The 14,094-nt window shown below is 42.2% G+C and overlaps 1 protein-coding gene across 3 annotated transcripts in view; it reads right to left on the bottom strand.

Annotated features, from left to right (window-relative positions):
* The window catches only part of SNX29 (sorting nexin 29), a 584,130-nt gene that overhangs the window by 516,447 nt on the left and 53,589 nt on the right, over positions 1–14,094 (bottom strand). For all 3 annotated transcript variants that reach the window (XM_075317954.1, XM_075317953.1, XM_075317955.1), the window contains exons 7-9: positions 12,984–13,232; positions 10,797–11,178; positions 64–182 (exon numbers count right to left, since the gene is read on the bottom strand). In XM_075317954.1, the coding sequence (XP_075174069.1) occupies positions 64–182; positions 10,797–11,178; positions 12,984–13,232 (750 nt within the window). The remainder of the gene's footprint in view (positions 1–63; positions 183–10,796; positions 11,179–12,983; positions 13,233–14,094) is intronic.

Genomic DNA, 14,094 nt, shown 5'->3' on the forward strand with positions numbered 1-14,094 from the left:
AAAGTTATCACCTATCCTGTGTGTACAATATAACATTGAGAGAATACGTTGCACATTGATTACCTGAGTGGGTGAAGGAACTTGGAGCATTAACAGGGAATAAGACCTCAGAGTTGTTATCTAAGACTTGTAATGATGTCCAGCAGCAAACTTGGGGATTTTCCGAGCTCCCTACAGGTGTCCTAAAATAAAGGGGAACCACAAATCACAATTTACACCAAACAATCCTATCACCAGTCATATGAAACAGAAGCTTATGTATATTGTGCTGGATTATATGCTACACATCATACACACTAATTATTATGTAATGTTCGGACGCTCTTAAAGGGTTTTTTTTTTCCATCATATCATCTCTGTAAATTTGCAAGGTACTTGTAAAAACAAGAAACCTTGTATTTTACCTTTAAAATCCTCATTGTTCTCAAAAACGAAGGTATTTTTAATTCCATAGTTTACTACTTGTGGCCACTCTTCTATCTATGGCCATTTTCCTAGGCAAGAAGCACAATGCCTACAAGCTCTTTACTATACAGCTTGCAAGCGCTGCTCTGACAGTGGCCAGATAGCTGGGCACATCCCATGCTACAAAGGCAAAGTGCCTCTACTTGCAGTATTAGTGACCATAAAGTATAGGTTAGTGGCAGGATAATGCTGCTTGTCCAAATCTGTCAGTCACTTTGGAGTCCACCCCCAACAAACAGGAAGCCGGGAGGCTGGGGAGCGCTGCGCTCCTGCAGCGAAGGCTACTTGAGAACAACCCTTTAAAGCTTATCTACAAACGTGTTAAAAGAGGTTGTCAGATATTTTTTTGGGGGAAAAAGCAACATTCCCTGTAGCTGCTCAAGTGTCATCAACCATAGTGTCAGCATGGTGAGGCCTGTATGTACAGCACAAGACCACCCCGGTAAGTGATGGTAGGTGGGCAGCCTGTGATCCGCAGAGACCAACAGGGATGACTAGAGCGATGATATTGAAATGGAACAGGTCAGAATAGAGGAGTAATTTTTTTTTATTTTAACCCTTATCAAAAAAAAAAACTATTCCCTATTCTGGACAACCCCTTTAGAGGCTCTAATTCACAATACAATATGCACACATTACTAAACAGAATTCTTAGACCTGATGGGACTGATGTACTCATTTGTAAATCCATGACATAACGTTTTTTTTTAAAAAAAACTAAAAGGTAATACCATTATGGCATAAGGAGACTGATTAATATGATACCTTTAGCTGATATAGCAGTCTTGACTGCAGAGTAATCTTTGTTCAAACATCCGAAAATAACGTCATTGGTGCAGTGGCAATGTCCGGCACATGCACAGTTTTTCTCCAGACCTTCAATAAAATGGTGCCAAAATCAGTACATCTGTGTACCACAATCTCCAGCGCCATTTTATTCAAGAGAGTGTAAAAATGAATATGAGTGGCGACGGCGCACGCGCAGACTGAATTATTTTCTTTTCTTTTTTTTTTCTTTTAATCCGCACATAAGCCACCATCTCTCATAGTCATCGCCTTAGTGTCCTCAGTAAAATGGCGCTGTAGATCGTGGTACACACATACACTGATTCCGGCGCCATTTTATAGAAGACGTAGAGAAAAACTTTAAAATAATACCATGCATGCGCCAGACATAGCGCTAATTGCAACGGCAGAGAGGAGAAATTTAAACAGAGGACAGGTAGGCAGCCTGGGGTGGAAACATTACAGAAGACCCAACCCAAAAAGTCCTGCCCAGATACTCAAGCCACTGCACCAATGACGTCATTTTCAGATGTTTGGACAAAGATTACTATACAATCAAGACTTTGATTTATCAGCTAAAAGTTATAGGGCAAAAACCTGGTGGTTGATTTCCTTTATTGTTAAGATGGACATTTTTACATCAGGCAGGAAATTTTTGTTCCCAGCCATTCTGACATTTTATTTTCTGACATTGATTTTAGAATAAGTACACCTAAATCATCAGGTGTAAGAGCTATATTTAATAATCTATGCAGTTTGTACTGTAAGATCTGCTGACAAATCTACTTTAAAGGGTTATTCCTATCTCAGTATGAAGTGTAATAATAATAATAATAATAATATTAAAAAAAAAAATGTAATATAGTTCTTCTGATTCACTAGGTCACTTACCTCATGTTCAGGACATTGCAGGACCTTGTATCCATGGTTATGACTGCAAGCAACTAGCTAACTAAATAACTGACTATATGAATGGTTGTAACCATGGATACCCAAGATCCTGCAATGCCCTGAACATGAGGTAAGTGACAGTGAATCAGAAGAACTATACTACATTTCTAATTGGAGGTATTTCCCATTATTATTGCTACTACTAGCGCTACCACTACTTATTGGGATAGGATCTTGAAGATGGGATTATCCCTTTAAGTAGATAGGACTATATGACTATACTGCAATTTTAGTGCCCATGAAAGCAATTACAGACAATACATTGAAAAGTTAGAGCCTGGTGATCTATTAGCTTCCATATAAAAGTATAATTGATATCTACTTGAAGTCGTTAACTTACCTTTCATACGTATACACTATAAGCTCCATGCAGAGACTACTGCTGATAGCAGATACTGTGGCTGCTCACATAATGCAATCATGCCGATGCTTTATTGAGTGTATAATTGAAAATTGGATCAGAATCCGAGTATTTTAACGCATACACTCAGATTATATGGAGATCACACTATGCATTGAGCGCCATAACTGCTTCTACAAACCTGGGGGCTGTTTATATCAAACTGTGCTCATTACATTACTACATTTCTTGCACCACTTAGGAAATGCAGCAAAAAAGACAATGAAACTTACATTTATATTGAATTGGTTTATTTCATTTATTTTACATTTTGACATTATATACAGTACAGACCAAAAGTTTGGAGACACCTTCTCCTTCAAAGAGTTTTCTTTATTTTCAGAACTCTAAAAATTGTAGATTCACATTGAAGGCATCAAAACTATGAATTAACACATATGGAATGAAATACTTAAAAAAGTGTGAAACAACTGAAAATATGTCTTATATTCTTGGTTCTTCAAAGTAGCCACCTTTTGCTTTGATTACTGCTTTGCACACTCTTGGCATTCTCTTGATGAGCTTCAAGAGGTAGTCACCGGAAATGGTTTTCCAATAGTCTTGAAGGAGTTCCCAGAGATGCTTAGCACTTGTTGTCCCTTTTGCCTTCACTCTGCGGTCCAGCTCACCCCAAACCATCTCGATTGGGTTCAGGTCTGGTGACTATGGAGAGCAGGTCATCTGGCGTAGCACCCCATCACTCTCCTCCTTACTTAAATAGCCCTTACACAGCCTGGAGGTGTGTTTGGGGTAATTGTCCTGTTGAAAAATAAATGATGGTCCAACTAAATGCAAACTGGATGGAATAGCACACCGCTGCAAGATGCTGTGGTAGCCATGCTGGTTCTGTATGCCTTCAATTTTGAATAAATCCCCAACAGTGTCACCAGCAAAGCCCCCCCACACCATCACATCTCCTCCTCCATGCTTCACGGTGGGAACCAGGCATGTAGAGTCCATCCGGTCATCTTTTTTGCGTCGCACAAAGAAAAGGTGGTTGGATCCAAAGATCTCAAATTTGGACTCATCAGACCAAAGCACAGATTTCCACTGGTCTAATGTCCATTCATTGTGTTCTTTAGCCCAAACAAGTCTCTTCTGCTTGTTGCCTATCCTTAGCAATGGTTTCCTAGCAGCTATTTTACCATGAAGGCCTACTTCACAAAGTCTCCTCTTAACAGTTGTTCTAGAGAGGTGTCTGATGATAGAACTCGGTGTGGCATTGACCTGGTCTCTAATCTGAGCTGCTGTTAACCTGCGATTTCTGAGGCTGGTGACTCAGATAAACTTATCCTCCACAGCAGAGGTGACTCTTCGTCTTCCTTTCCTGGGGTGGTCCTCATATGAGCCAGTTTCTTTGCAGCGTTTGATGATTTTTGCCACTGCACTTGGGGACACTTTCAAAGTTTTCCCAATTTTTTGGACTGACTGACCTTCATTTCCAAAAGTAATGATGGCCACTCATGTTTATTTACTTATAATTTGTATTATGGCAAGAAAAAAGCAGCTAACAGTCTATTCAGTAGGACTATCAGCTGTGTATCCACCAGACTGCTGCACAATACAACTGATGGTCCCAACACCATTTATAAAGCAAGAAATACCACTTATTAAACCTGACAGGGCACACCTGTGAAGTGAGAACCATTTCCGGTGACTACCTCTTGAAGCTCATCAAGAGAAGAGTGTGCAAAGAAGTAATCAAAGCAAAAGGTGGCTACTTTGAAGAACCTAGAATATAAGACATATTTTCAGGTGCTTCACACTTTTTTGTTAAGTATGTCATTCCACATGTGTTAATTCATAGTTTTGATGCCTTCAATGTGGATCTACAATTTTCAGAGTCCTGAAAATAACGAAAACTCTTGAATGAGGTGTGTCCAAACTTTTGGTCTGCACTGTGTGTGTATATAATATATATATTATATATATATATATATATATATATATATATATATATATATATATATATATATATATATATATATATATATATATATATATATATATATATATGTATATATGTCAAGGCTAATCCTGGTTTCAGTCAATACCATAAGTAACGTACTCCACCGCAATGGTCTCCGTTCCAGACGAGCCCGTAAGGTACCTTTACTTTCAAAGCGTCATGTCAAGGCTCGTCTACAGTTTGCTCATGATCACTTGGAGGACACTGAGACAGACTGGTTCAAGGTTCTCTGGTCTGATGAGACCAAGATCGAGATCTTTGGTGCCAACCACACACGTGACGTTTGGAGACTGGATGGCACTGCATACGACCCCAAGAATACCATCCCTACAGTCAAGCATGGTGGTGGCAGCATCATGCTGTGGGGCTGTTTCTCAGCCAAGGGGCCTGGCCATCTGGTCCGCATCCAAGGGAAGATGGATAGCACGGCCTACCTGGAGATTTTGGCCAAGAACCTCCGCTCCTCCATCACGGATCTTAAGATGGGTCATCATTTCATCTTCCAACAAGACAACGACCCAAAGCACACAGCCAAGAAAACCAAGGCCTGGTTCAAGAGGGAAAAAATCAAGGTGTTGCAGTGGCCTAGTCAGTCTCCTGACCTTAACCCAATTGAAAACTTGTGGCAGGAGCTCAAGATTAAAGTCCACATGAGACACCCAAAGAACCTAGATAACTTGGAGAAGATCTGCATGGAGGAGTGGGCCAAGATAACTCCAGAGACCTGTGCCGGCCTGATCAGGTCTTATAAAAGACAATTATTAGCTGTAATTGCAAACAAGGGTTATTCCACAAAATATTAAACCTAGGGGTTGAATAATAATTGACCCACACTTTTATGTTGAAAATTTATTAAAATTTAACTGAGCAACATAACTTGTTGGTTTGTAAGATTTATGCATCTGTTCATAAATCCTGCTCTTGTTTGAAGTTTGCAGGTTCTAACTTATTTGCATCCTATCAAACCTGCTAAATCTGCAGGGGGTTGAATACTACTTGTAGGCACTGTGTATATTTATATATATATATATATATATATATATATATATATATATATATATATATATATATATATATATATATATATATATATATATATATATATATATATATATATATATATATATATATATATATACACACATACACACACACACACACATACATACATATATACATACATACATTTATATATATATATTACCCCGAGTGAAAATGGCCAAACTGATCAATTAGCCATTTTTCCTTCCTGGTGTCATGTGACTCAGTGTTACAAGGTCTCATACGGGTCACTGGAAGGTGATCATGGCTCCTCATGGCAAAAATTTCTCTGAGGATATGAAAAAAATGAATTGTTGCTCTACATAAAGATGGTCGAGGCTATAAGAAGATTGCCAACACCCTGACACTGAGCTGCAGCACGGTGGCAGACACCATACAACAGTTTAACAAGACAGGTTCCACTCAGAGCAGCCCTTGCCATGGTCGAGCAAAAAAAGCCAAGTTCAAGTGCTCCGCGTCATATCCAGAGGTTGTCGTTTCAAAATAGATACAGGAGTGCTGCCAGCATTGCTGCAGAGGGGTGCGGGGGGGGGGGGGGGGGGTCAGCCTGTTAGTGCTCAGATCATATGCCATAGACTGCATCAAAGTTATCTGCATGATTGTTGTCCCAGAAGGAAGACTCTTCTAAAAGATGATGCACAAGAAAGACAGCAAAAAATTTGCTGAAGACAAACAAACTAAGAACAAGGATTCTGTAAGGAACACGGTCTTGTGGTCTGATGAGGACAAGATAAACTTATATGGTTCAGATGGTGTCGAGCGTGTGTGGCGGTAACAAAGTGAAGAGTACAAAAGACAAGTGTGTCTTGCCTACAGTCAAGGATGGTGGTGTTGGGTGTGGGGAGCTACATTGCCTCCATGCCAAAGAGAGTTAAGTCAGTGCTTGGAAAAAAATGGTGGTCACACAAAATATTGAAACTTTGGACACAAGTTGGGCATTTTCACTTATGTGGTGTACTCACTTTTGTTGCCTGTGATTTAGGCATTAATGACTGTGTGTGGAGTTATTTACAGGGCACATCAAATTTACACTGTTATACAATCTGTACACTGACTACTTTACTTTGTATCAAAGTGTCATTTCTTCAGTGTTGTCCCATGAAAAAATATAAGAAAATATTTACAAAAATATGAGGGTGTACTTCATTATGATATACTGTAGGTACACCTTGTCAGATAAGCGGCTTAAAGTGTTAGGCTCATGGTATTAAATTGCTTTACTTAATTAGAAATCATCAAACTGCAACTGACATGCTTTTTCTATCTGTGGTTCTTCTCCTGCAATGAGAGCTTTTATCTTTCCCAACATACAGCTAGTTTTCATGGACTAAAGGCCGTTACACGCTACGATTTATCTGACGATCTCAGTAGCGATGTGACACGCCCAGATCGTTGTTACGATTTGCCGAGATCGCACATAGGTCGTTTTGTAGCGGTCACACGTACACATCTCACAAACGACACAAAATCGTTCAACGATATATTGTTTGACCAAGGCGGTCGTGTGGATGTTGTTCGTCGTTGGCAGGGTGTCAAACGTAGCAATATGCCTGCTGCGTTCCAAACGACACACAATATTTTGAAACTTAACAACGTGTCAACGATCAACGACTTTAAACCTATTTGCGATCGTTCGGAGTCGCACGTAGGTGTCATACCAAACGACGTCGCTAACGATGACAGAAGTGCATCAAGGAAACCGTGACCCCCGACGACATATCGTCAGATAAATCGTAGCGTGTAACGGGGCCTTTAGTCACTAGTGATTTGAGACTATAGCCAAGCGTGTGCAGTAGTTACATTCCAGAATAGAAGTTAACTGCTAAGATGCCAGCCACCTACCTGCAGCCCTTTGATTTCAATACAAAGCATAGCTATCCCCCTCCCTCTCAGCACCTAACAGGGATCTTAGTCCTGCATATTCCCTATCCCCGGACACCCAGCATAGGCAGTTTTGAGAAATCACAACTCTCACTTTCCAGAGGCTGGTGCCTGTTCAAACTTCCTGCTATTTTTATTAAGTAAATATAGTGATGGACTGTTAAGATGTTGTACTAGGACAAAGCCAGGATCCCTACAAATATGCATGAAAAACACACTGGAGGAATTTATTTACACAATTCTTGACCCAAAGTGGGTGAAGGCCGCTTAATGAATTTGGGACATCTTAAAATGTAAAATTATAAGACCTACCTCGAAAATATTGGCCTACCTGCAGAAATATAGCAGCAAATATAAAACCTACCTTGAAAATAAGAGTTAGTCGCGGTTCAATAATGAAGTGTCCATGCAGCTAAAAAAGTTAAATAACACTGCAGGAAACTTCATTATAGAAAGCAGACACCCTAAAAAAAGAGCAGAAAGACGACCCAGTGATCATACTCACCAGATGCCGACCGGGAGCAGTGGAAAGCATCAAGGACCGCAGTGGAAAGCATCAAGGACCTGTGGCGGAACGCACACATCAGATCACTCACACACACACACACACACACACACACACACACACACACCACATCCAGCTATATCGATTGCTTCTATGCAGCAAAAGGACCTGGGACACTGTACAGTGGAACATGAGGACCTGTGGGTGAAACGGATGGTGGACCAAGTGGTGGAATGCATTATAGAGACAAGAGAGTTCTCTGCTGGCTGGAAGCAAAAGGTATCACCGGATGTGGTGAGTGTGCGTGATTGTATGTACAATCTCATGAGTGTGTGTGTGTGTGTGTGCATGAGTGTGTGTGTGTGTATGAGTGTGTGTGTATCAGTGTGTGTGTGTGTGTGTGTGCGTGTGTATCAGTGTGTGTGTGTATCAGTGTGTGTGTGTATCAGTGTGTGTGTGTATATGTGTGTGTGTGTATATGTGTGTGTGTGTATATATATGTGTGTGTGTGTGTGTGTGTATGAGTGTGTATGAGTGTGTGTGCGTGTACATGATCTAATGTGTGAGGGTCGGACAGGAGGGGAGGACGGCATGGAGTGTTGTGAATTCTATCAGAGATGGTGCTGTCCCTGGGGGTGTTTCTGGACTCCCTCTGGTCGCTAGTGCTGGTAGTGAGTCTGATTCTGCATTTGTCGCTCAGACAGGTGTAGAAGATGATTGCCGTTTCAGGCAGCCTATTGAGTCTAGCCTGGGGGTATAAAAGGAAATCTGTCTCTGTCTAACCTTTGCCGGTGATAATTGTATTTGCCTCATGGGAAGATGTCCTGAATCTCTTGTATTTGCACAATAGTTCCTGATATAGCGGGAGGAAGATCGTGTGATATTTAAGGGTATATTTTTAATATCAGGTATTAGTACTTTTTCAGGGTTTTTGCTGGCTGCAATTAGTAATCTATCCTGTCCTTTTGTATCTAGCTAGCAGGGCCTCACTTTGCTTAACCCTATACTTTCCATCTGTGTGCTGCTTTTTCTTACATCACCGTTGTTATATGTTGGGGGCTTTTACTTTCCTATGGGGCTCTTCCGAGGGAAGTCTGGATTCCTCATTTCATCTTTGAGGTTGGCTTGTTCTCCAGCGGTGACTAGGCGTCTAGGTTGGTTAAGAACGCTCCAACGCTACTTCTAGTTGTGTTGTTGTAGTCAGGGGATTGCAGCCAGCTAAGTTTCCAACTACTTTTTGTGCATTATATTCAACCTTTTAATGGGATTTTTGTAGATCTTTTTGCAGTCTCCTGACCATAACACTAGAGCATACCTGCTGGGAGCGCCCACGGGAGCTTGCAGGAGGACCTGGAAGCCACGCAGACGCCTGGGGTCTGGTAAGTATGATGATCCTGTGAAGAGGGATCTTCATTTTTGGGGGGGGTAAACTTTCCCCCAACCATGTTTCCCCGAGAATAAATACTCCTCCGAAAATAAGACCTACCACTTTTTTGGGGGCAAAAAAAAAAATATATATATATATATATATATATATATATATATATATATATATATATATATATATATATATAAATAAAACAGTGTCTTATTTTCAGGGAAACAGGGTATCGAATATGTAGGGCTGCACTAAAAATGCCAACTCAAACCAAATTCCATGTGTTCAAAAAAATTTTGCAGAAATGACACAAAAAAGCCACAAGTGGCAATAGTTAAGGGTGCTTTACACGCTGCGACATCGCTAGCGATAGATAGCGATGTCGTGCGCGATAGCACCTTCCCACGTCGCTGTTTCGTCATGGGGGTGATCGCTGCCGTAGCGAACAATATCGCTACGGCAGCGTCACACGCACATACCTGCTTAGTGACGTCGCTGGAGACACCCACAGAACAATCTCTCCTTTAAGGGGGAGGTTCGTTCGACGTCACAGCGGAGTCACTAAGCGGCCGCCCAATAGGAGAGGAGGGTGGAGATGAGCGGCTAGAACATGCTGCCCACCTTCTTCCTTTCTCATTGCCGGTGGACACAGGTAAGGAGATGGTCGTCGTTCCTGCGGTGTCACACATAGCGATGTATGCTGCCGCAGGAACGACGAACAACCAGCGGCATGCACCACCAACGATATTATGAAAAGGAGCGACGTGTCAACGATCAACGATGTTTGACGTTTTTGCGATCGCTGATCGTCGCTCCTAGCTGTCACGCGCTGCGATGTCGCCAACGACGACGGATGTGCGTCACTAACGACATGACCCCGACGATATATCGTTAGCGATGTCGCAGCGTGTAAAGTACCCTTTAGTGCAACTACATGCTGCGCAAAAACTTAGACTTTTTTTTTTTTTTTTTTTTATTATACATAAAGTGCTTTATTTTCCCCCAAATAATTCAGAATGGAATCTCACAGCAGCTGTGAAATAAGTCAGGCTGCTTCCATTGCAAGTAGTGTCTTCTATGCCAATGTCAAATCTGCAGAGGTTTAATTCTTTTCATATAAAACATGGCAGCAGATGTCGGCATATTCTCATACTGCCTGCAGTATACGGTGCAAAAAACAGCCGAAAACAAAGACCACCACCGCTTCTGTTTTCCCGTGACAGATCAGAAGTATTGTGTTGGATTTCAATAGTGGCACTTCACTGTTAAAGGGATTTTATTTACCGTAAAGCAAACCACTATGGTATTACAAAAAGTATCATACGAAATGACAGAGGTACAGAGGAATCGTGGCTAGAAAAACACTTACAAAGCGGCACTGTGATTAGGAAGAACTTACTGTGCGGCGGAAACACTCTCCGTTCTCACTTCTGACTTTCTGACAGCTTGTGCTTCGTATGTGTCATAGTCATCCAAGTCTTCATCATCTATGCTCTTCACGTCCAGTTTTCCATATCCGAAATCCCCATTAACGCATGGAGCCTGGTTTCTCCAGGAGCAGTCTGCATTTTCTTTGTCATTCAAGTTCATTTCAAACTGCGTTTCAAAGTTAGACGGTGCGGCGGAGGACCTGTCAGAATGCTCCTCTGAACTCTCCATGCCACTCACTGCCGTCTTTGAAGCCACCGCCAGATGCGAATCCTGCATATCCCCGTCATCATCAAACGAGATGATAGTCGACACTTTCTTCTTTTTTTTTCGATCCTTTTTAACTTTTCCATCTACAGGAAACAAAAAACAGAATTTTGGGGGGGTTTTTCCCGCCTCTCCTGGCATATTTTAGGAAAGTACTATTAAACAAGGAAGATAAGCTTCTTACAGGAAAGAAAAGAAATAGCAGCGAGATTCAAGGGAATTTCTACCTCTGCCATATTAACATCATATGAAAAGGACAAAAAGAACTCTTTAAGAAGTGCAAAAAATGCGTAATCCACCTGCCCAAAGTTACTTAGCGGAAAAAATGTAAGGGGGTAGAAAATGTACAATTTACTTGTCATTATAAATTCTCCTTGTTCTTCATAAACAGATTTATCTTTAATTCAATAGTTTACAGCTTGCTGCCTCTGCAAAATATTAGCACTAGAAGACCTCCAAGGAAAGAAGAGCAGGGATTACAAGCTCTTTCAAAAAGAGTTTGGAAGCGCTGCTCTAAAGCTGGCAGTATCGTTGGATGCACCTTTAAAGCTGCAGAGTCAATGCTGCCTCTGTGCGCAGCATCCTAGAACGAAGAGTGCAGGATAGCGCTTCAATGATGCTGCTGGTACAAATTGGCCGTCATTCTGAAACCCGCTGTCCCCTAGAAAGCAGAAGCCAGGGAGGCTGGGGGGCAGTGCGCTCCTTAAGACCGATCACACTTGTTAATTTGTAATCAAAAATCCTAACTATTCTTAAAAACAGAAACATTTTTAATTCTACAGCTTATGGCTCGCTGCATAGGGTACCGGCCACCTCTGCAGAATATTAGCACTGGAAGACCTCCTCCTAGGAAAGGAGTGCAGGGATTACAGGCTCTTTCAAAAAGAGCTTGTAAGCGCTGCTCCAATCCTGGCAGTATCACTGGATCCAGCTTCAATGCTGCAGAGTCAAAAGCTGCCTCTGTGCCCAGCATCATACAGCTAAAAGTGCGGGATAGCGCTTCAATGATGCTGCTGGTACAAATTGGCAGTCATTTTGAAAAGCACTGTCCCCTGGAAAGCAGAAGGCAGGGAGGCTGGGGTGCAGTGTGCTCCTGAAGATCAATCAAAAATCCTAACTATTCTCAAAAACAGAAAGATTTTTAATTCTTCAGTTTACTGCTCGCTGCCTAGGGTACCAGCCACCTCTGCAGAATATTAGCACTGCAAGACCTCCTAGGAAAGGAGTGCAGGGATTACAAGCTCTTTCAAAAAGCGCTTGTAAGCGATGCTCCAAAGCTGGCAGTATTATTGGATCTGGCTTCAGTTCCCCTTCCATGCTGCAGACTTCAAAGCTGCTTCTGTGTGCAGCATCTTAGAGCAAAGAGTGCGGGACAGCGTTTCAATGATGTTGGTGGTACAAGTTGGCAGTCATTTTTTAAAGCACTGTCCGCTGGAAAGCAGAAGGCAGGGAGGCTGGGGAGCAGTGCGCTCCTGAAGATCGAACACACTTGTTAATTTGTAATCAAAAATCTTAACTATTCTCAAAAACAGGAATTTTTAAATGTAGAGTTTACTACACGTTGTCTAGGATACTGGCCACCTCTGCGGAATAAGACGGTCTGCTAGAAAAGCAGCTCAGCGCTTACAAGCACTTTGCTATGGAGCTGGTAAGAGCAGTTTTAACGCACCGCACTCCTCCGATGCTGCACAGGCAAAGCTGGGGCTAAACTGCAGCATTGGATAGGGCATGGCTCTGGTCAGCGGAGTAATTATGCCGCTGGTCAGAACTGTCCAACCACCTTCCCATCCCCCTTCAAGAAGGAAGCCGATAAAGGCAAGGAAGCAGTGAAATCTTGAAGACAACTTGAGAAAACCCTTCAATGATCCTCATGTTTTGTCAAAAATCCCACCTGATGTAAGACTTCTGGAAAGCACTGGCAGAGGGTCCGAGTCTTGCTCTGGTTTGATTAAAATAGAAACAGCAGAAGATGATGTGATCTCTCGCAGGAGGCTGCTGACGCCTTGTGTGGATTCCTTGAGTAACGAGGTGACATTCTGTGTGGACTCCTTCAGAAGGTGAGAAACTGTGGGAACCGTTTTTGCTTGTCCATTGAGATCCTTGTTATCAATGTTGATTGCAAACAGGATTGAATTCAAACCTTACAAAATAAAATACGAGACATGAAATCTATCCAGACGTCGACATAAGATGGCCAATAACATCACAGTTATGATGGACTAGGTTGATTTTGATGGTTTTGAAAGGTGATGATTTTAAGTCTATGGGACACCCTGATACGCCTAGTTCATTTTTTTTCTTCCTATAATAATGCTTGGCAGATACTTATCACCTTTGATGCACAAAAAAGGAAGCCAACAATTATTTGCCCTTATTTTTAAAGGGAACCTGTCACCACTTTTTTGGCCCATAAGCTGTGGCCACCACCACTGGGCTCTTATATACAGCATTCTAACATGCTGTATATAAGAGTGCAGGCTGCTGTGTAGAACAAAAAAACACTTTGTAATACTTACCCAACTGTTGCTTGGTTGGCCAGATGGGCGTCCCCGTTCTCCGGTGCCGCCTCTTTCGGCCATCTTCGTCCTCCTTCTTCTCTAGCCGCGGTGCATGACGCGTCCGACGTCATCCACACTCGCCGGCATTCAGGTCCTGAGCAGGCGAACTTTGATCTGCCCTGAGCAGGGGAGATCAAAGTATTGTTGTGCGCCTGCGCAGGACCGGTGAGTGTGGATGACGTAGACGCGTCATGCACACAGGCTTCAGAAGAAGGACGAAGATGGCCCGGAGAACAGACGCCCATCTGGCCAACCGAGCGACCGGTTGAAGTGTTTTTTTATTTTCTCACGTCGGCCTGGGCTCTTATATACAGCATGTTAGAATGCTGTATAGAAGAGCCCGGTGGTGGTGGCCACAGCATATACGCCAAAAAAGTGGTGACAAGTTCCCTTTAAGAGGATTTCTAGGATCACAATACTGGTGAACTCTTCTTAAGCCCCTCA

The sequence above is a fragment of the Anomaloglossus baeobatrachus genome, chromosome 7 (genome assembly GCF_048569485.1).
Source record: "Anomaloglossus baeobatrachus isolate aAnoBae1 chromosome 7, aAnoBae1.hap1, whole genome shotgun sequence".
Taxonomy (NCBI): Eukaryota; Metazoa; Chordata; class Amphibia; order Anura; family Aromobatidae; genus Anomaloglossus; species Anomaloglossus baeobatrachus.